General features: G+C 40.3%; 1 protein-coding gene across 1 annotated transcript; it reads right to left on the reverse strand.

Annotated features, from left to right (window-relative positions):
- Positions 1 to 1769: 1769 nt before the first annotated feature.
- apobb.1 (apolipoprotein Bb, tandem duplicate 1) lies at positions 1770 to 17087 on the reverse strand. Its single transcript, XM_047573209.1, has 29 exons — positions 16873 to 17087; positions 16601 to 16639; positions 16378 to 16490; positions 16132 to 16277; positions 15889 to 16036; positions 15656 to 15808; positions 15382 to 15506; positions 15208 to 15293; positions 14690 to 15134; positions 14296 to 14410; positions 13757 to 13903; positions 13468 to 13673; positions 13190 to 13385; positions 12919 to 13098; positions 12605 to 12808; positions 12331 to 12498; positions 12035 to 12240; positions 11601 to 11783; positions 11373 to 11503; positions 11071 to 11281; positions 10816 to 10988; positions 10447 to 10607; positions 10249 to 10358; positions 9786 to 10159; positions 3591 to 9590; positions 3394 to 3505; positions 3277 to 3300; positions 2973 to 3159; positions 1770 to 2885 (listed from the first exon to the last, which is right to left on the reverse strand). Exons 1-29 carry the CDS (start codon positions 16925 to 16927, stop codon positions 1935 to 1937), a joined length of 11349 nt encoding a protein of 3782 aa, XP_047429165.1. The 5' UTR covers positions 16928 to 17087; the 3' UTR covers positions 1770 to 1934.
- Between the last annotated feature and the right edge of the window lie 6757 nt (positions 17088 to 23844).

Below are 23844 nucleotides of genomic sequence, written 5' to 3' on the forward strand. Positions count from 1 at the left end.
GAACTTGAAAACTTGTATTGATTAGATTTTTTTTTTTTATCTCAAAAAACTAAACAAAGATAAGGATGAATCTTTTTGAGATTACCCGCTGTATCGGACGTTACTGTATGTATTCCTACCTCTCAGATAGCAACAGTAAAGCTCAATAAAACTACAAGAATCAACAAGAAGCTGGGGTCAAATATCTGATTTGAGTGCTTGAGGAAATCTGCGTTTCTTTGCAGTTGTGGTGTGAATTGGTTTGACACATCTCAGTTTAAACCACTAGATGGCGATAAACTATGGTCATTCTGTCAGCGTCTGCTTCAACTGTGCTTGAACTTTGGTCTTCTAATTTCTAGTGTGTCCTAGGATGAACAGTGTTACATATGTTCATATGTTAATGACAAAGTGATGTATTTGTGCAGCACATTTCAAAATCACTGTTACACACAGCAAACAGCAATGACCGATAGAAACACCCTAAAAATCTTAACTCGTCAGAAGCTAGTGTAGTGATGTTAAAAGTGGCATGATGTGATCTGATCTATCCTGATTTTTCTTGAAAGTCCAGCGGCTGCATTCTGGCATTAGTAGTCTGGTGAGTGATGTTGGATTCATACCAACTGCTAAAAGGAAAAACAGCTGTAAACTGCTGAAACATCTTAAAAACTACTGGATGATTTGGGTTGCTAAGAAACTAAGAAGATCATCATAAAAAGAGGAGTCTCAAGGCACACAGGAAGTGTGGCAATACGTTTTCCTCAAGTCAGGGCAACACATGTTTATAAGTTTTTAAGTGGCCTCAAATACAAACCAGGGATTTTAAGATAAATAATTTCGAGATTAAGAAAACATCGAGATTCTAGTGAGGTTTTCCATCAGGCAACAACAAAAATGAGCCATGTGTTGTTGATCAGCTGTGTTTTTCATCATGTGAATTCTCAAGCTTCACAAAGGTCGTCACTAAACAAGTGTACACAAAGGAAGAGACTTGCAGCGTTAGACTTTTAATGAAATTCATGCAGTTGTATTGATGATAGGCTCAAAAATATGATGCATATTAGAGTCAACTCTATCAGTTACTCCCATTAGTCACTGACTCAAACACTGGAGTAGTTCAACTTGGTAGCCCGTCCATGTTGTGTTTTTTTTTTATGTTTTTTTACCTGTCAGTGCTACAACTTGCTGACAAGAAATCCACTTTATACAGTATGTGGTAGTTATGGGAAGTTTGGCTCTTTTCAAAGACTCTTTAAGAGTCACAGACGGCTCCCAAATGGCTCCTCATTTAGTTTTACTCTGAGCTTTCTATTGTATCCTAATTTAATGAGTAAGAGTAGTTTGTGTGTTGTTGAGTTATTAATCAGAAAAAGTGTTATTTTCATGCTTTTCATTACTTTTATACATTATTTTATAGATTTAACATATTAATCATAGATTTAAATGAATAATTGAACCACAGCAAACAAATTAAATAAATAAAAGCCAAAGTCTTAACATTGGCTGCCCAGTTTTGGCTCATCCGTACAACCTATTGCAAGCACAAACTACTTAGTTAGTTCAGAACATGCACATATGTGACTGCCAATGATCCAGCCATTCATTCAATTAGGCAAGTCCTTAATTAGTGTAAAATTACTGATCGCCATCTTGAAATGAATTTCATATAAAATGTTTTGTAACACCAAGTATTATAATTTCTTGTGTAGTTGTATTTAGAGTCGCTCATTACATGTGAATGCAAATTTAATGACGACAGCATTATGAAGCAATAACTCAGGCATTCATAGATTGCATTAAAATATTTTATTAATGCTTTTCACTCTTCTGTAAAGGTGTATGTTCAATATTTGTGCACAATAAACTATCTCAATTATACATATATTTAACAGGTGTTATAAATATTGTTGAAGAGCAAATAGTCCATACTCTTTCAAAGCTTGTGTTTTTCCTCACATTTGGAAGTGAAATGGAAGGTCAATCTTAAGCTTTGCATCTTCAACGCTAATGTAGGCTTTAACTTCATTTGGGGCTTGTTGCAGAAGAGAAGTAATCTCAAGAGTGACCTGATCTATTATATGGATGAAGGTGTCTATAATGGTCTCACATGCCATGCTGAAATTCTCCATACTGAAGTCAGGCATCTTGTCAACTTCATTCTTAATAGCTGTGACTAACTTACGATAGAATGTATTGATATGAATGAACACTGCATCTAGATAGTCAGATTTTAGAGAGTCAACAAACTCCTGAGTTTTCTCAACAACAGCTTTAAAGGTCTTACCCATCTCCACTAGCATTGTGTCAATATTTTTAAGTTCATCACAGAGTTTTCTGAAAGCTATTTTGACCTGATCCACAATCTCGGCTCCAGTGACTGCATCACCAGATGGCATGTATACTGTCATACCACTGATCTGCTCAACAAAATAGCTACCAAAGCCTCCCATGCTCTCATAGATCATTTCAGTGGTGAAATCTACCAGAACAACAAAGTATTCAGTCAGCCCCTTTAGTATTTCAGGGAGAGTGGTCATCTGATTCGATCCAGGAAATTGGAACTGGGTCTCCAGGAGGGCCTGGATAATTCTCTGGAAGCGGACTAAGGTGTTTCTGAAGAAAACTGACAGCTGGCTCAGTTGCACATCGTAGCTGATTACATCATTGTAGACTTCATTGATGTAATTCACGACAGCGTCCTGCAACATCGCCATGCTCCTTGTGATCATGTACTCGTCATCAATCATTGTCAGCAAAGTTGTGATGGAAGGGAGTTTATCCCTAAGTGCAGCGAGAATTGTTTTGGATGCCTCCATGTTGTAGATAATCTTCAAGTTCATTGTATCATCATCCAGAGGAGATGATCTGATGGCCAAGAAGTCAACGTCAACATCTGGTGCCGACTATAAAAAGAAAAAAAGATTGATTTACTTGTATTTTAATTTCTCAATTGAATTCCCCATTAGTAAAAAGCTGATAATGATACTCACAGGATAACGTGCATAGACTCGTGCACTCATAGGAAATGGGACTCTGCCACTGAACTGAATTCCAAGGAAACCAGTATTTGAAGCGGATACGGAGGCACTGATGCCATCTCTGCGTGCAGCATAACGAAGGTTCACATTAGAGAAAATAGGACTGGCGATGTCCACATTCAGTGTGTGACGAGAGGCACTGGAAGAAAAGGAATGGCGTTTCAAGCGTAAAATTATGACTGTTTTGCAATCTGCCATTTAATACAACAGTGTTTTATTTCAGCACAATTTCAAATACAAAACTCTGACTATTTACCTGTCATGAGCTTGACGCTTGCTCCTAGAATGTGAAAGAAAAAAACAACTGTTAATTACCTTAGACCAAGGAATATTGAGGGCAAAAGTGTGTCACATACATGCATGAGTACATTACCTCAAAGCTTGGGTAATGACATGGTTGACATCCATGGTCATGTACACATGTGTCAGGGCGGCCTTGCTAATCAGGTCCAGAGCTTCATTCTCAAAGTTTGCATTAGTTGAGGCTATTGAAAGAAAGAATTTTGTGTGAGTTTTAACTGTTTCCAACATAAAACATAAAATATGTTATGGAACTTTTCATGAACTCACCATCCAAGTTGTATTGCAGGAAAGGAATAATTGATTCGCCAGAGGACTTTACAGTGACTTTGAAGACAGGAGCACTGCCCTCTACTTCAGCTTCCATGGTTGAGGAGTACAGATCTGTTTTAAATTTCATATTTGTGGAGATCTTCTGCATGTCAGCAGTCATTTCAGCAACAGTCTTCTCAAAGATAGTGAAAACGCCCATGTTGCTTGGCTGAGATATGCCAATCTCAATATCGGCAGCCAATGAAGAGGTTGGTACAAAGTCAATGGTAGCCTGCACAATGTGCTTTCCCTTGGTATTTAATGGTTTCACCTCATTATTGCTGGCATACTTCAGATCGGCATACACACGCTTCATGGATGCTTCAATGGCAAGATTTTCATTGACATCCATTCCAATTACTTTAACTGTGCCACGGTTTAGTTTAACATCACCAATAATCTTGGAAGTGGATCGTAAGCCATTATTATTCAGGTACATATTAGCCTCATTATCCAGGACTCCTAAAAGCATGAAGTCCTCTCCCATTGTGACATCCATGTTACCCCTAGTGATGGTTTCCATCGACACATCCTCAAATGTTCCTTCCAGCTTCAGACTGTGTTCCGCTTCAGCCTTTACAGCAGCCTTGACCATGGGGATGTTGAAAACACCACGCATGCTCAAGGTGGAGACAGCGTTTGCTTTGGTTTTGGTGTCTGCAACAAGCTTTTGGTTTGCTTCCATGTTGAGTATGGGCAGGGCGACCTTTGCAAGTGTACCCACGGAGATAGCTGTTTCAAAAGTGTCAGTGTTCATGCTGATGGTGCTGTCATGAGTGCCTTCAATGTGAGAATTTTCAAGGGAAAGGGAATTCGCCAATTTGATTCCTCTCTTGGTGGTCAGACTGGCGGTGCCATCAAGTGTGGCTTTTAGACTGTCAAACACAGAGGCTGTGGTAGCTGCCAGACGGAATACAAGATCATCTTCAGTATACAGTCCAGCGCTGACATTCAAATTAATGATGGCAGACTTGAAAGACAGTTCGGAGTTCAGGTTGCCTACAGAGGGAAGCTGGAACAGATACATCATATTAATGTATGGGGGGTCCTGGCTTTTCTGGTAACCAATATCTACATCCAGATTAACAGTCTGCTCTGTCGTAGTCAAAATGTTATTCAATCCAGTCTGCTCATATAAATTCAGGTTTTCAATGGCTGGAATATGACCAAATGGCAGGTCAATCTCAGGGATGCTGATGGGGTATGTCAGGAAGTCCAGATTTGCTTCACTTTCCATGGCAACAGAGATGCCAACTCTTTCCATATCATTGTTGAGAGTGAAGTTATAGAATATTTTGTACTGATTCACACGAGCCAGCATGACAGTGTTCATCTGTTGGTGATCAGGACTGAATTTGGCTGAGTAGTCATTCTGCAGGTCTATCTTGGCTGCCAGAGATTTAAAAATGTTGACTTTGACGTTTCCTTTATTTTGGAATTCAAAGGCAAACTTATCTGGGCTGGCTACGAAGTTCAGTCCATTGGACACCACTCCACTGACTTCATCATATAGTTCTGTGTCATGGTTTACTTTCAGCTCAGCCTTAATATCAGGAATGCTGACGAGTCCAGTTGCCACAAAAAGACTATTCTTGATGATTGGTGCCTCTGCCTCATTGCGGACATTAAATTTGAAGTAGGTGAAAGGGCTCAATTCAGCATTAATTTCCTGTTTCATCTTTATGAGAGCGTCTGTGTCACCAGAGAAAGCTAGTGTGACAATTCTGGGAGTTAAAGACAAACTCAGTTTGCTATTGTGGTTTCCATTTCTATAATTAAGCTTTCCGTTGCCTGCATTATCAGCTTGTAGAATGAGTGACAGCCCATTTTGCCGCACAACTGATTTTTGGGTTGCAGTGATCTCACTTCTGGCAAATGGGAGGTCCACTACATGAGTGTAAGATGTATCAAGAGAACCAGTCATTCCGCCTGCCATACCAATGAAAGCTGCGTTCATAAAGATTGCAGTGTAAGGGGCGGTGGAAACCTTAATCGTAGTTTTTGCCTGGGCCTGGGCTGTTTGGCCATAGAAAGTTACAGATGCCTGATGTTCAACTCCAAGGGCAGGATGGTTGAGTTTTACAGTTTCTGCCAATACAATACGACTCATTCTTGGGATTGCAATGCGTGCATTGGCGTCAAATTTGTAACTAAGCAAATCATAACTGGATATGCCCTGGGAAGTTAAGATTCCAGTGAACTGAGGTGTCATTGCATTCTCAGTGGAGTTTTGGAACTCAGCAGATGTCCTGACAATGTAGATGGGAGATTGGAGTCTGAACTCACCATAGAGTTTACCAAAGGTTGGAATCATGATCTCACTTGGAATGGTTGGCAACTTCATCTCAGGAATCTGAAGAGATTTAACAAGAGTTTCTACGTTTACCCTGGGGATTGTAGGGAAGGAGATCTCAGGAAGTGTGATTTCTGGGAAGGTTATCTCAGGCATGGAAGGAAGATAGTTCAAAGTCAAGTCTCCAAAGAAAGTGTCCACATCAAGCATTTTGATATCAAAGTTTACAATGAACTCAATGAGGTCAATGATTCTCTGCTTTATATCATCAAAGGAAATTGTGGTGGCTTTCACAGTGTACTGTTGCAGGATGGTGAACTCAGGGATGTCAAACTGTGTGGGGATTTCAAATTGCCCAAGCTTATCCATGCTGAACTTCATGGAAGGCACAACAAGATCTGTAAACGGAATTATGAATGATGGTATGTTGACCTCTGCTTTCTTAAGTTCAGCACAGAGCCCATCAATGATCTGCTGAAACTCACTGAAGATCTTTTGGTCAGGTGCAACTGTCTTGAGCATCTCAAATATTGTGCTAAATGTTTCAGAGATGATGTCCATGGCCCTTGTGTAGTATTTGCTCATTGATTTCAGAATAAAGGAAATCTCGGGTTTGACATCCAGATTTGTAATCTTCTCCTTTACGACTTCAGTAAATCTCTTCACCTGATCCAAGAAACTCTCATCAATGATATCCTTTACAGTTTTTATCATTTCTGCAACTCTGATTTCTCTCAGGCGTTCCACAAGTTCTCGAACAGTAGATAAGACTGTGTTGACAAAGTCTCGCATTGCCTCAAGTTTCTGGGGAATTTCAAGAGCCTTGATCATTTTGTTCACATAAGTTGTACACTCAGCAATACTTAGATTGATAAGATCCACAAAGTTATTATAATCCATAGATTTCACAGTGGTTTCAATATATATGTTCAGCTTTTGAATCACATCCTTAACTTCAGTTGTTTTCAAGTAGTTGATAACACTCTGGAAGACTTCCATAAATTTGGTAGGAATGTCTGCGTCCACCACGATCTTGGCTACAGCCCTGAGAGTTTCTTCAATTTTTAACTGTTTAACCAGTTCCACAGCTTTTTCAAGGACAACTTGAATCTTTTTGTCAGCCTCAAACTTTACAATCAACTCTCTTATCTTGGCACAGAAGCTGTTCACCTGACCTACAATATCAAAGTTTCTAATCACATTCCTAATATAATAAGTTATGTCATTGAAAATCTCAGTGGGGATATCACTGAACAGTATCTCAATTGGAATTCTAAGGTTGATGGATGCAATGCCCCTCTTCAGATCAGCAGCAAATTCTGCCATGTCAAAGTTCTCAATTAATTCTTGAATCTCACTCATAATTGTCTGTAGTTGAGCCCTGATTTCATACTTGGCATCAATATCATACAAGAATGCAATGCTGCTGCCCTTCAGTTGTTCTAGGTCAATCTCCTGGAGCATATCTCTCACGGTACCAATCACAAACACAACCACATTCTTAATGCCATACTCCTCATCAATGGTGTTCAGCAGGTCTTGAATATTCTGAATAAGGCTGTCGGGGAAGGTGCCGCTAACAATTATCTTTTGTACTGCCTCAGCAAAGGATTGTATGTAAACTCTGAGATCAGCCAACAGTCTCTTAAAAATAACCTCCATCTCTCTCAAAAAGGTTTCGACATCATCCAGTGAGAAGGAGTAGTTTTGGATAAAATCGTTGAAATATTGCTTCAGCTGAATTGCCTTGCCTTCTGTATTCATTTGAGCAAATACATCACTTGTTCGCTGGGAAAGAGCCTCTAGTGTAGCCCTCATCTCTCTACTGTTGATGCTGTCTTGCACTGCCTCTCCCATGTACACAACAACTCCCTTGATGACTTCCAAGAAGTCAGTCAGGCTTTTAAACAGAGGCAACTGAATTATACGACTGTTTGTGCTCTTGTCATATTTTAGGAAACTAGAGATGGTGAATTCCTGGTTCTCTGCAGAGGCTGTGTTGAGGATATTAGTGAGCATGGTGCCAAAGACTTCAATTCCGGCCATCTCAGCAGTGTTGTAAACATCAATGCCCTGATTAAAGGCATGCTCATTCATTTTAGAATTCATTTTGAAACTGGTCTTCTGCTCTTGGAGTGACAGAGTAGTATCTATTTTGTTGTAGAATGCGGTCTCAAGGGCGAGGCCGTTATCCAGCTTCTGGGTAACTGATGCTCTGCATTCTTGTGAGCTGGCAAAAGCCAAGGGTTGTGCTCTGAAAAGGAATTTTCCATAGAGCTGGCCGCTGTGCTTTCCATACATGGTCATGTCTCCATCAGCATTGAACATGGCATCAAGGTTGAAATCAAAAGGAACAATGGAGCATTGGATGGTGTGCTGAAAACTCATTGGCTGTGAGTTGAAGCGGGCATTGTTGATGAGCTTGGCAGCAAGACCAGCTACTTGCAGTTCAGTGTTGTGGCTCATGTGTGTCCCAAAGAGTTTTCCAGTGGAGCTGCACTTTGCATCAGCACTCACATCAGCATAACTGATCTGATAGGTGTGCTTGATTTCTTCCTCCCCGTAGCTTGCCTTCAGGTTTCCAGTTAGGTCCATCTTGAAAAGCTCCGCCTGCAGCTGTGCCTCATTAATAAAGTTGGCAGCCAGAAGTTTCAGGTTGTTGTTCACCTTTGCAAAGGCGGTGTAGGGTTGCAGATCAAAGGCGATATCATGAGTGTAAGAGGCATACTCACTAGCAGTGGTTTCTATGGTTGACTTGAAGTCAAGGCTAGAAAGAGTAATGGTCATGCTGTTGGCATTATCAAACTTGATATCATGCATTGCTGCCTTGTTGGTAGTTGACAGAGTAGCCCTTGTAGAATCAAGACCAGCGGTGAAGGTGTTTTCCAAGGACAGAGGGCTCTGGAGAGTAGTTGTTCCACTTGTGGTTAAACCTTCCTTGTTCATTTTCAGAATGGCCTTGTGAGTAGCCTCATTCTCAAGTAGCTTCACACTGGCATCGCTGCTTACAGCCAGACCGTTGACATCAAGTATTACAGTCTGCAGGGCGTAAACGCGATTTTCAGAATGGTCTGCATTTGTCTCCATCCTCATGATGACTTCACCAGCACCAGCAGAGGCTTCAGCCTGGTTGCGGATCTTCATACCAAGAGCATTGGCATTTGCGCCACATTTCAGTGACAGTTTCGTGTCTTTGAATGAAAGCTCAGCCACATGAATAAAGGTATCTTGATCGTCATTGGTTTTAGACGTAAATGTGAATTCGTTATTGACAAGGGTTGTTGCAATGACGTTCTGTCCGATAAGAATTGGGGATTCAAACTGAATAGTAGAATCCATCTTAAAAGTGTTTGGGTTGAATGGGAGAATGGTAAATGACTGGGTTGAAATGGTTGACCCATACATGGGCCCGGCCATGAACTTCCAGACCAAGTTGCTATCAGCAGATATTTCGTCAGTGTTCATTCCAACCATACCAGTGTGCTCAAAAACAATGCTGAGACCTAAAGGACTTTGGGCTTCCATCTTGCTGCTTGATTTCAAATTGATTTTGTCTGTAATGGTTGCATCCTCGACAATGCTAATGCTGGCATCAAGGAATTTATGGGCCAAAGAACTTTTCAAGTATGCTTTGATGGAGTCAGTGTTGGCCACCATTCCAGATCCTAAACATAAAACAAAAGAACAAAATGTATCACTAATATATATTCATTTCAATGTAAAAAAAATATTGCTAATTTTATACAGTTTTTATGGAAAATTACTTCAACATTAATTCCCAATTTTTCATTCCCTGAAGTTAAAAAAATGTTCCACTGAAACCAACTACTAAGTTATTAATAATGTTTGCTTTCAAATACCTTCAATCTTCAGCGAGAGGATGTCAAATGGAGAGGTTCCTGTCACACCAAACGTAGCTGAATAGCTTGGTGATTCGATAACATTTTTGCCTGCAGACACTGAAGCTTCCATGTCATAAAGGTTGCTCGTCATCACAGTTGAAACCATGGCTTTACCAAAGAGAGGAATAGATAGTATGATGCTCTCTGGAATAACAAGTTCTGGGATAGGAATCTCCATGGAGCCAATTTCCAGTCCAAACTGGGGTAGAACCACACTGGGAGTGGTCAGAGCTTGTGGGAAGTTAAGCTCATCTGTTGACTTTCCTCCAAGAAGCAGAGGAATAGAAATAGTGAAGCGTTCATTGTTGAAGTGGTAGACAGCTTTAGCCTCACTGTTAAAAGGACCAAATTTAAATGCATTAATATTTTGGAAATTTAATTTGATGAATGTATCATGGACATGGACATTATCCACACTTACGTAGTCAGGAATAGAGTCTCTGGAAGGGAAATCTCAGGCACATCGGGTACTCTAAAGTCCTGAATGTAAGGCAACTGATCACCGTACATTTCCATGTAGTTGTTTGCTGCCTAAAAGAAAAGAGATGAATGTTTTTTTTTCTTATAATTTGCATTTTTTATTTTAAGAAATCTGAATAATTTAGCAAAACATACATACCTCCACAAACTTCTTGAAGACTTGACGGACTTTCATGTCGGACTGCCCCACCTTCATGTCAAGAAGCTCATTGCCGTACCTCTCAAGAATGTCAGCATTAGGCAGGATGGTGGTCTTAGCATTCACATCAGACTTGACCTCAAACTCAATCTTGCTAGCATCTGGAACAACAGAGCAGTGACATCAAAACACAGTCAAACTAGGTATTTCCTCAAATGTCAAGTATGATGCTAGCATCACATTCAGCAAATCACAAGCAGAAATGATCAGCATTTTCATTCACTTCTTTCAAATGGTGAAAAATGCACTGTATTTGGTTTTGACTTAATATAGTTAATATCAGGAAGTGTAACTGGAATGTGGTATTACCATATTTCATTGCGATTTTCTGCTCAGAGGTTGCGTCCATGATCTTGACTTCGCTCTTAAGTTCCAGTTCCAGTTCGTCCTCACGTTTCATGTTCGCTGTGACAGTGGCGTCAGTACTGATCGAGGGGATCAGAAGTTGGACTTGCAGCATGCCTTCCTTCATGGCCTTCAGACTGAAAGACGTACCAGTTAGTCTGTGTGCTCTGGATCATGAGCGTAATGTTATTTTATGAGGATTTATAATAGATTTCTTACTTGGCACGGCCAACCAGGGAGAGCTGAGGAATGTTCTTGTTTATAAAGTCAAGAGAGACCGAATGAGTTCCTTTGCCCCTGGTGTTTCCATCAACAATACCAAGCCTAAGTCCGGCCTCCACGTCATAGTCAGGGATCTGGATGTCGGCTGTGATGACATTCTTCCTTCTGTTATATTTCATTATTGCTCTGGCTTCAGTGGGCTCTGCACCTGTGTTTGACCAAGCGAATGAATGTATTCATATCGGTTCTTCTCTAAATTGCCAGTAAAAAGATGGAATAATGTCAATATTGTACATTACCTTCAGCCTTCAGAGCAAATGTTACAGAGTCAACCTTCTGCCGGCCCTCTTCTCCCTCCCTGAGGAGCTCATAGGCCACAGTAGCTGTGTACTCAGTGACTTCATTAGTAGGCTGAAGCTCCATGATAAATCTGAATAAGACATTGTTGCACAATTAAATAATTAGATTTTAGAAGCAGATGTGCACTTGTGGTGTAAAAAAAACAAACAAAAAACAGTCCTACTCACTTGCTGTTTCCAGTGATGGGGAAGTAGGGGGATGTCTCCTGAGAGAAAGCATCAGTGTATTCCAGTGCAGTGCAGTATTTCATTCCAGTGAAGAAGGGAGAGCACTTGCTAACGTCAACCTTGTCCATTACCATAGGAGGGATGGCCATCACTTCTGATTTAGTCACAGCCACCAGAGTGTTTCTAATTGTAACAAATGTAACAAAGTTCAGATGTAATTTTGTCCATTATATTGAAACTGAAGCTACACAAACAAACTATCTTCAATTTGCATTTCAATTTTCTTTTGCATTTGCATCTGCATCATTTCATTGTCTTTTTAAACCTCAAACCAGTACAGGTTAATAATTGCATTAAAGTGAGTGGTGCAAAACTGCTTCTACATGTTATTTTCTCTGCATTTAGGATTTAAAATACATTATTCTTTGACTCACGTGATTTTGATGATCTTTGTGGGGGTTGTTGGAGCAGGGATGGTCAGCTTAACATTGTCACGTCCGAAGGAGATCTTGGCCTTGAGCCCGCTCTCATGGAACATGTTGGTGTGCATCTCTAATCCAGAGTTGACATACTCAGGGATGTGAGAGCCAACTTGTGTTACAAACTCAATACCGGCAGAGGGCATGAAAGACACTTCGCTCTGTTTGAAAACCCAGGAGAAAGTTAACAGTTCTGTTCATGTGGTGAAATCGACTCTGGTTGGCATTCAAATACACTTATGAAGACTTACCATGTCACGGGCTATCTTAAGTCCTCCCTTGATGCCAGGGGTGAAAGTACCAGACAGTGCAATCCTCAGAGGGAAACCAGTGAGAGTGGGCAAGAAGAATTCGTTGTCCATGAAGATGTAGTGTGCAAAGATCGTGTTGTCAGTTTTGGTCATCAATGCCTTCATTATCTGGCAAATGAAAATAAACATGAACACAATGAAGAAATTACAAGAATTTTTTAAAATGAATGCATTGTTTTGTTATTGGCAGTATTGTTTGTAGATAATAACTTACATCAGATGGGAACATCTTGAACATGCTGTCAAACATCATGGCAGCAGAGTAGGCCATCTCCTCCATGTCGTTGGTTCTCAGATATCCAAGTTCGTTTCCCAAAAGTTTCAGATAAACCATAGCCTCTGGAGAATGTGCAGTCTTCAGTTCCCTCACCAGTTTGTTGAGGTTGCGTCCGACCTCCCTCATCAAATTCTGAGAGGCCTAAATATAAAATACATTTGTACAATATATTGAATTGTGGAGAAATAAATCATCACACACTCCAATGATTTTGGGTGACTAATGTGTGCAAAACAAATGGCTTTCAGTACCTGTTTTGTCATCCTGTTCTTCTCCAGAGCAGGCACCACATCCCGCAGGATATCGTTGACTGTGCGTGGCATGTTGTCAGAGACAAAGTACATAGTCTTCAGGACAGTGTCAGGGAAGAATCCATTTTCTCCAAACAGAGCTTCAACTGTCGGCTCAAATCCTTTGCCCTCCATACCAACCTGGAAAGGGAACACATTTTTCATGGTTAACGCTTAGTGAAAAAAATACATCTCAGGCCACAATTTCAGTTAAAATGTTCAAAATATTCACCTCCATAATATACAATTCGTAGCCAAATGCCTTCAGAGTCATTTCAAGCATAGCCTCCTTGGGCAGGTAACTGGTACCATCAAAGATCATGTTGCCCTCCAAAGATCCGAGCTTGTAGTTGCGAGACAACTTGCTGGGGAACATAATGGGCCCAATCTCATTACCCTGCATGGCAACCCGAATCTTCCCTATCAGCCTGTGGGAGAAACGAAATAAAGTTAACAACCAGTGGTGATCAAATCAGAACACAGTTGTGTCATTTAGAGATTTTTTCTTACTCTTGGTTCTCGTTCGAGTTCAAAATGTTGGTTATGTGGGAGTGGACAAAGTTCTTGACTTGTGTGTCTTGCTCATTGGCCAAGGCGTTAACCATCTGGGTTAGTTCACTTGGCTTGGGGTCCTTCATAAGCACCAGATATGCAGCAATGCGCTTTTGGGTGGGGCTGGTATCATCCAAAAGAACCTTCATAAACACCTCTCTGCCCTGTGGACAAAATATCTTAATGAAATAAGCATACAGCAGTAGTAATGATTCCAACAATGTGTCAGGTTGATTATTCAACTTGCCTCATCAGGGACAGCAACCAGCCTGAACACTTGGATGGCGGCCTGCTGCACAGTCAGGGAAGCTGAAGGCTGGTTCACACAGTGGAACACGGCGGCTCTGAGTGCAGGGCTAGCGGGTACCACAGCTTGGGACATGTCTCCAGTAACCTTTGAATAAGAGAAAATAAGGTATTCTTCTCATTAGATAGAATGTAATTGGCTGTCATTTAGGGGAAGATGTCTTGTTTTGTTATTGGCAGCTGTAACATGTTACCTTAAAGGGTTCATACTTCTACTTTTCGGTTCAAGTAATATAATTTTGGATTCTTGCATCTGTTGCATTGGAAAGTGTAATTCTATTTCAGACTAAATATTTGCCAAATGCTACAGTCTTGAGAACAGATTTTTTTAAATATATATTTCAGACTGATAACCAATTAATTGGCACTGTTTATGGAGTTAATTGTTGAACAACTCATTCACGTTCAAATCCAACCAAAATACAAAGATTACAATTGTCAGAATTGTCATTAATTTTGAGAGGTCGGGTGAAAACCTACCCTCAGAGTCAAGAAAGTTTGGTCCTTGTCTCCAGAACAGTCTCCCAGCTTTGCAGCCAAGAACTCAGCAACAGAGTAAATCTCAGGAGTCAGTCTTTTTTCAGCTGCGTAAAACCTGTTGAGGAGAAAATAACTTAAAATCAATCTGTGCAACTTATCTTAAACTTCCTAAGTATTTGCAAGAATTAAGTCAGCTTCATACTTCATACTATTTCTTATTCTGAAAGTCTACTTATGTTGTACAGTATTTAAATTTTTTGTGTACATTTTTATTTTTAAGCTTATTGAAGTGTTGTTTGTTTTATTTTCTTGTCCCATTGAGCAAAGTGACTGGAGTCAAATTCCTCGTATGTGTTTGCATACCTGGGAAAATAAAGCTGATTCTGATTCTTACCTTTTGACGGCGTTGCTCATTGCGTACATGATGGGCTTGCTGTTCTTGTACTTGGCCATCTGGAGCATGTCATTGATCAGTTGGGAGGAAGGATTGGACACGAGTCCCATAGCGAAAACGGCAGCATCAACCTTGAGGGAGTCGGCATCGAAGGTCCTGAGGATCTGCATGATGGCGCTGGTGCACTCGGGAGTTCCACACTGGGCCAGAACCTGGTAGGTCAGGGCATGGGACACAACAAGAGCCTCTGGAATGGTTGGACTCAGGGTTTCGGCCTTCATTCCACGGACCATGGAGACAAGCTTGTGGAAGAGGTGGGCCCTCCTCTCGCCCTGGGTCTCGGGCAAAGTTGCCAATTCTCTCAGGACACTCAGAACCCCATCTTTATCCTGGACAGTGCTCTTGTCCTCAACGGCTTCCATGTGAAGATCCTTGACAGTGTCACCTTGATAAACAAGCGACAAGATTAATCAGTGCTACCTTATGTCACAGTTTAAAATCAAAACAAGAGAACTTACTGTGGTCAAAGACTCTGTCATTGTGAGGAGAAACTGTAACCAGAGTTAGGTCTTGCTTTCCAACATTGGTAACTCCATATTCTCCCCTACACAAGGACAAAAACATGTAAGTGATACCATAAAATATGTATTGGAATATACGCTCAAACAACATTTAATAGAAATTTAACATACTTGTGTGAGAAGGGGATCAGGATGTGTTTCTCAGTGCAGGATCCAGAGGTCATGTGTTTTTTCTCATTGTCAAACCTGTAGTTGCAAATTTGCGAGCCTCTAACCAGCTGAGCAAGAGGGTAGTGCTGGAAACCGAAAGACAGTGATTTTAGCAGTGTGGATTATTTTAAATTGCGGCGGTAAATTCTTTCTTTGCAGCTTTAGCCCTAATTTGCACAAACAAATTTGTCCAAACATGTCACGTTACCCCCTCATGCCTTTTTGAGCATCTTACCATGCCAGAGATAAGTGCCAGTGGACTGGTGTGATCTTTAATCGGGGCGAATTTGTCACAACTGGACAGGTCCCTGTTCAGGCTGATGTCAGTTGCAATGTCCTCTCTAGCATTGACGGTGTAGTAGGTCTTGCACATGCCGTGAATGGTAGGCTAAATGAAGATGTTAAAGATGATTAGAAGCAGTAAACACACATCATAAAGAATCATTACGCTTGTGTGCATCCCTGTACCATGTTCTTGTTCTTTTGTTCGTCCAGAAGAGGTACAGCCAGGGCGGAGATGATACCCCTCTTGATGTTGAGGGTAGTTGTGGTCTCACCCTCCTCGGGGTACAGCTTCACATCGTACACACCCTCAACCACAAACTTCAGAGGATATCTTAAAGAAAATGCATGATCGTAGTTGTTTCTCGGGGCACACTCAAGTTAAAAAAAAAAACAAAGCATGTTAAGGTTAAGACTAAGGTTAAATACCTTGACATTTCATCAGCAAAGGCATCAGAGGTAGGTGCAGGACCAAACACTGGGTTGCCATTTGCGTCCATGTCGACCACCTCACTAAGCCTGCAGCCAGTGGTGCGGACGATGAAACTACAAGTCTGAGGCACTTCAATTTCAACCTAGGAGAGAAGGCAAATAATTTTTTTTCTCTTATTCTCTGATGTATATGAGATGGAAAGCATTACGATGAGAGGTGTTTGGGAAATCTCTTTGTCGTACCATGCAAGAGGCCCTGGGTCCGTTCTTGAGCTGTGAGCCTCCGTTGATAGCGTTCAGAGATTCAGCCTCATACTGGTATGTATACTTGTGTAGGGTCTTGTACCTCTGGGCCACTAGAAGGCAACAGATAAGAGAATGAGAATAAATTTTGCCCATGAAATGTCTGTTATAGTAAAGACTGAATGTCTGTCAACAAAGTTAAACATATTAAGTAGTTACTCACGCAGACAGGTGGACTGATCTGCATCTCTATCTTGGGCAACTGTTCAGAAACAATCAGATAAATCACTTATTATAATGCAAATGAAGATAACTGGAATGTCTGTTAATCAACAAAGCCACACTCATGGGGTTCAAGATTTCAGCTTAGACAGTTTCTAAAATTTTGGAAATTTGCAAACTTTTTGATATATATATGTATGTATATATATATATATATATATATATATATATATATATATATTTCTTATGGCGAAGATTTTAAGAACTACTCACAAGCCAAGGCAGATGTGCTGAGGAGCAGCAAAAGGCAGAGCTTTGAGTCACCCATGATGGGTTCGTTGAAGCTCTGTCCTCTGAGGTTGGCGAGTACTCTGATGAGACTGAATTCTCAGCCTCAGAGTGAAGCTTTTATACCCTCAGCTGGGCTCAGTCAGAAGCCTGGGGAGGCACAGACGGGGCTCTGAATGCTCAAAGTCCACCTCACCTTCCTGGGTGGAGGGACAAAGGCAAAAGGTTTGAAAAGATACTCACAGATCAAAGCACGGCCTTACAAAACTGATAAATTGTGTTAAAAGGAAATTGATTTTTAACTGAAGGAAATATGCATTTTATGGATGCGATGGATATTTTGATAGATTAAACAAACTAAAGATTAACGTCATCAAATTTAAGATGCATCTAATGTAATTAACATTAGACTTGGCCCTTATAAAAGGTGTCCATAAATTAAATTTAGGTCTCGAGGAAGAGGTTTGAGTTTTTGAACTTCGGCTGCATGGAGTCAGTCAATGATAAATTAACACCTCCAGTCTGGATTAGGTCAATGATCGACACTCATTAGACAGTGAGTGATCAACGCATGCTCCCGACACAAAGTCCCACCAGATGCGAAAAAGATAATGAACTTATCAGCCTCTTTATCCCCTGATAACATCGGCCAAAAACTAAACGAACAGCCCACAGCAGCATTTCCATAATTGAGGAAATGCTGCTGTGGGCTGTTAGTTTGGTTTAGTCCCTTGGACATTTTATGTGTATTTTATGTGCATTGTTCAAAAAAGAGAAAAGGGTACATTTAACTAAGATCATTACTCAAATAAAATAAAATATAATATAATGTAATAAAAGACACATCACTGTGTTTTGAAAGATATCATCATTGTTAATCCTGGCGGCAACAATAATCTTTGTTTTTGTACTTACAGTCGAGTACCTTTTAATAGATGCTTGTTGTTCTGCGTCCACACCTCAAAATGAAAACAGAGAAAACATTTGGCAACTTCAATTAGGTTTAGCTGATGAACTTTGATTTACAAAGATCCAAAGGTCCGTGCAGAATTTGTTTGAACTGGGACTCCGGTGCAGCTCGGAGCAGACATGGAGCGTGCAATGAATAAATAAATTACGTCAACCTTGGACTGGCTGGAAGATTCTCTTTAATTAGGATTTATTTTAAAAGTGCCTTTCATTGCTGCAAAAAAATAAATAAAAAATTTGAGAGGAGACACAGTTTTTTTATTTCATTTCTTTTGTTCCACTTTGTTCATTGAGCACGGCGGCTACATCAGCAAAGTTGCGCAACAACCTGTTGCAATGTATCCCGATGGGTACTTTTTAAAAGATGTTCGATAATGACAGTGTTTGCACCGACGGACATGTACACAGATAGAGTCCAAAGGGGGCCCGAGCCTGTGAACACCTTGCCTTTTCGACGTTTTAGCTGACACAGGAAGTTTTCCGATTATCTCGTCCTTCCTAGACTCAATCATTCAGACAGGATCAGTGAATCTGCAGAGGGGGATGATGCTGTTCTTCGAGGGAGCACGACTACTGGGAAAATTGAGCTACTACACTCACACATGTGCTCGAATCCTGCGGTGGGTTAGTCAACGGGTCAGCAAGTCAAGCAGTGTGAATCATCAGGAGTACGTCAGTAGCATAAAAAGTGGAGAAGTAGCTCCATCTTCATGTTGATTAGTTAAAAGTCTAATTTGCTGTCATGTGCACCGTCCTTCACCTCTGCAAACCCTTTCCCCTTTGTTGACCCCATTATTAGGATGTTGCCAGCTGCAGTTCTGACTCCCTCCCCCCACAGGGATTTTATAAATAGCTGTCCAATTTGTTTCCTTCCCTTTCTTTCTCAAATCAGCTGGTGAAATCTGGCAAAAGGCCGCAGGAGGAAAATACGATCAGAATAAGACTAAGAGAGAGAAAAAAAAAAAAAGGAACAGTGGTAGTCTGGTGGCGATCAGACCGATTCTGGCCTTGTCATTACAACCTGTGAAAAGATGAACTCCATGACCGGCATGGAGACAGGCGTGCAGAAAAACCCGGAGATTGACTGCAGGGACTCTTGCTCAATCAGTCTTTCGATGTAAAGGTCAAGAGCTTAATCCAATGAGACCACTGCTGGTATTTTGTAAGCACAGTTCAACTCTTTTTTTTTTCTCTCTCTTTTTTTTTTTTTTTTAAATTTATTTGCCGTTGCAAGATCTAAAAGGCAATGTAAAATGAAGTCTGTTTGAAAGAGTTACAGTTCAGATTTTATCAGCGGCTTCGCTTTGTGTAATCAGCTCTTATCTGCGGACTTCTTAATCACATTTCACAACTCTATGACGGTGAGGATAGTTGAGCTGAGTAGGGCTTTGAATGCTTGTCAAAAAAAAAAAAAGATTGGGAAAATGATTCAATCAGATGTGGATCAGGACATTGAGTGCTTATTTTTTCACCTAATATTTTTTTCAAGATGCAGAATAAAATTGTATTTGTAATTTTGTCAAATTATATGCGATTACATAACATTCTTTTTCTTAAATATAATTCATTTTTAAAATATTTTTTTTATGCTGTGAGACTCTTAATTTCAATATAGAGTTTATTATAGTCAGATCATTTATAATAATTCAAAATAATTTTGAATTATTATCAAGACGTTTATCAGTCTTGATCCTGGCGTATTCTACCTCCACCTGATCCTGAAAAATTGCATTTATCTGGCAGCAACTTAAAAATATATATATATATATTCGAATGTTTGTGTTTATGAGTGTGGTAGACTACAAATATATATAACAATATGGATTTATATATATTGTCTCCTGCATATATTGAAAATGCAACGATGGTGTGGTTAAGAAACAAACAAACAAACAAACCTGTAAAACCTGCAGCACTGTTAACTGCATGATGTAGTTTACAGGTTTCCAGACCCATCAGTCTGCCAGCATGGGCAAACATTGGCCGACAGTCCAGGCACAATGAAATCACACACAGAGCGACGTTGTGTCATAAACCCTGTTGGTTAGGAATTATATTCTCTTCGGTTTTTATCAGAGATGGACAGATAGCACTTTTTTTTCCCGAACCAAACTCCAGATAACTGACACATAGGTCTAACATGTGCAGCAGCACATAGAGAATACCGAAAAGACAAAATCATTTCAGTGTGCAGGAATCCTTGCACCAGCCACAACATTATGACCACTGAGAGGAGAGGTAAACACCATTAACCTGGCATTCATGTGGATGTTACTTAAACACCTGACCTGACCTCCAAATTCACTAGATCCCAAACTGATCAAGTATCTGTGGGACGATTCACAGAAGCCCCTCCCCTCAACTCATTGCACCCAAAGTCCCCCTCTAACAACATCCTGTTTCCAGACACCACAGGATGCCCTCAGAAGACCCATGTCCATTCTCTAATGAGTCACAACTGTTCTGAAGGCACAAGGAAGACCTACACTATTATAGGAGTATAATATTTTGCATGATGTAACACAGTTAAGAATCAATAAATATATTCAGTATGATTTTGCATAACAAAACCTCCCTGTTCATTTCTATTATATAGACGCACAATATTTATGTGGACGTGAGCTTTGCTGAAGGTTTAAATGACTAATGCATTAAAAATCCCTAGAATTACAGGAAAACTGCAGCATCAAACTTTCCAACCTCCGATTCATTAACTGTATTGGTTTATTTATGTTAAACCGTGGTTCGTGTACGGTAAATTATCGTCCGTGTTAATTCTTTTTGTTGTCTCACGGATGCTTTTACAACCTGTAAATGAATTTTCCATTTGCTTGTCACTGACTCACAGAGGAGCTCAGAAGTGCAGAAAGGTTGCCCCGTGATTACACAATCCAGGCATGTCAACAAACACACAAGAACATGCACACTAATTATTTAAAGCCGCCTCCCCACGCACACGGTGGTTACAGTATACTGTACAGTACACACAGGCCGCGTACAATAAAACATATACTGTACACAGCACATTTAGATTGCAATTGGACTTTGGAGGTTGGATTCAACCTTTTTTTTTCTTGCTTCAGAAGGCCTCAATCTATCTTCAAGAGGTTTGAAACTGGACAAAGCAGACTTGTCCTCCAAAAAGAACATTTCTGCCCTGCTGCAGTTTTTTAAACATCATGTGGACAAGGCCGAAGGAAATGTAGAATTACAAAAGTAGAAATTTTACCAAACTAGAATTATTTGGTTTAAATGAGACGCTCGTGTTTGGAGACAAAGAAAATACCGCATTCCAGCATCAGAACCTCATCTCGTCCCTGAAACACGGTGGTGGTAATGTCCCTGTTTGAGCCTGTTTTTCCCGTATCTTGGCCTGGACGGCTTTCCATCATCGATGGAACAATATATTATGAATTTTAGGAGAGAACTGCAAAAGCGCGTCCAAAATATTACAGGACATCCGTCTGTGAGTGGAATCTCGAGTGAAACTGTAGCATTCAGCGAGACACACAAAAAGAACACGGGGTGCTCAATAAACAAATGGTTAAAGGAAGAACAAAATGAACGGTTGGGAATGGCAAAGAAGCCGTGACCTGAAATGTTGTGGCAGGACCTGAAGCAAACATATATACAACGTATAAAGACGGGTTGTGAAACTAGGAAAATAGTTTATGGTGGAGACCAGCTGACTGATATTAGGTGACACTTGCAGTAACATCCAGGGCCATTGGGAATAACTGCAGTTCTCCAAATGGCCACTTGAGGCTGGTTCCAATAGCGAGTCAAACCCGTGCTCCTAAAAAAAAAAAAAAAACAACTGTTATATAATAAACTGTAGTATCGATAACAACATTAACTCTACAGTGTCAAGGCATTTCGGTTTATTCGCTGAGAGGACAGGACACCCAGAAGCTTCTTGGAAAGTCTACTCAGCACTGCCACTATCAACACATGACAATAAAAAGTGAAGTAGAGCAAATATGATAAGAGCTGTAGGTTTAACAGCCTGTAGCTTATCAGTGTATTACATGATTCTACTGTTTGTAATATGTGCAACGAAGCTATGAGTATTTAAAGCTTTCTAATCAATACTTTTGAGTCATTTCTGCCATCCTTTGAAGCAAAGAAGAATATTGCTAACATAATTAATTAACAAATTATTCTGACCTCACTTTATGAACCTTGACCAATGCTGGATTCACTTGTAGATGGAAAACGCAGTATTTTCTTAACAAACAGGGTTAACATGCTCAAATTTGGAAGTTCAAATCAAAGAGCCCTGCTGATAACGTACAATAATAAGAATGAAAAAGAAAGTTTTAATCTTTTTGCTGCCGGGGAGTCTGTCCCAAACGTGCCTCTTGGGAATGAGTGGGTTGCAGCAGCTTGCAGCTTTCTCAAGGACTCCTCATCCAAACAACAAGCAAAGGACTCAATAAGCTAAAATCAATGAGCTGCATCCCACTGACAAGGTAATGTATTTCTCCAGTGGAGTACATGTTCAGCAGTGTCTGTATCACTTCTAATCCTGAAAACTATTTAACATAGTTAGTTAGTTGCATAAAAAAATTCTAGAGACCAAAACAGTTTCTTTTCTCCAGACTGTAAACATGTTTATTTCTACTGTAAAGTTTAGCACTTTAACAAGGACTGTCTATGAGGACCGACTCAGGCCTCAAGTGGTTATTTGAGGAACTGCATGTTTTTTAGCCTCATCGCTTCATTATGCTGCCCTACTTTAAAACGGTGTTCAAGAACGAAAAACTGCAGCTGTAAAAGCTATAAACTGATGCATTTGAAGTGTTTTACTGTTTGCGTCTTATGTAAGAGGTGATGGCCAGTGAGCTGTGCATCATCAAGCTGAGGACACAAATTTGTCCTTCTCTTTCCTCAGCTGCTCTATCAGAGTTTTCATATTCTCCAGATAGATTAAAAGAAATGATGAAGTCACAAATTTTTTTAGTCTGCACGTGGGCGGGAGCCGCGGCCAGAGGCATATTGTTTTTGGAACGTCTGTCCCTCTGTACGCTCGTCCATACAATCTGTTCCTTTTTTTTTTTTTTTTTTTAATAAACCCTGTGATGGAATGTCTTCAAATCTGGAACAAACAGTCCCTGAAACTCAAGGATGATCTTTTTTTAGAAAGGTCAAGGTTGACATAACCTCACAAAGCATGCGGCTCCCAGTGAACTCAACTCTTGGCGCTGAACTCTCAGGAATACCTGAGATTCAGACCTGAGACTTATTAGAATTTGGTGGTTGAACGTCCAAGGTCGAGGTCGCTGAGTCCTCGCGAATCCTGTTTTTTGGCCTTAACATCTTGATTTCCGAGGCGGTGACTATCCTCCGCCGCACCAGATAGTCTGTATGTACCCTGGACCCTGCAGAAAGTCGTAATATGTGACTTATCCTGCAGTGATAAAGTGAACCGAACAGACTGAAAACGTACATGTCAAACAGGAAAACCTTGATTTTAGTGACGTGTGTTCCTTAAATGTTGACTGAGGACTATAGAGGGGAGCAATGTCCCTCATTCTGTTCATTGTAAAGCAAAAACGGATCAATATCTGAGGAGTGCGCTGCTCGTCTGTCTCTTACAAAACATGGAAAGGTTAAATGTGCATAGAGGAGTGATAGAGGGGCAAAAGATATATGAGAAAATGTTGCATAACATGTTGCATATGGTCCTTTCATACACATTCCATATGAAACCTACCCACCACACAGTAAAGTAGCGTGTTTCTGAAAGGACTCTTGCTCTGTGTGGACAGACCTACCAATGAGTCTATAAGTAAAATAAACTTCTGAAGGATAAACTCAGCGCTTTGTTTTTGCAGTCCCCAGTAAAGATGGCCTATTTTTTTTTTTTCTTTTTTCCTGGAGTGAATTCATGTGATTGTGAAAACTAAATCGAGGTCATGAAAAGTGAACTGCTCTCAGTTTGTTTGCTCTTTGACATCGTGGTAAGACTAAAAAAAAAAAAAAAAG

Source organism: Mugil cephalus, chromosome 21 (assembly GCF_022458985.1).
Source record: "Mugil cephalus isolate CIBA_MC_2020 chromosome 21, CIBA_Mcephalus_1.1, whole genome shotgun sequence".
In the NCBI taxonomy this organism is placed as follows: domain Eukaryota; kingdom Metazoa; phylum Chordata; class Actinopteri; order Mugiliformes; family Mugilidae; genus Mugil; species Mugil cephalus.

Bases quoted from the DNA above. Each gene is read 5' to 3' on its own strand.
- apobb.1 (XM_047573209.1), bottom strand. From the start codon at position 16,927: ATGGGTGACTCAAAGCTCTGCCTTTTGCTGCTCCTCAGCACATCTGCC. The intron at 14,411-14,689 runs GTAAGAATCAGA...TCTCCTCAACAG, and splicing joins ATGAGCAACGCCGTCAAAAG to GTTTTACGCAGCTGAAAAAA. The intron at 13,904-14,295 runs GTAGGTTTTCAC...TCTTATTCAAAG, and splicing joins AAACTTTCTTGACTCTGAGG to GTTACTGGAGACATGTCCCA.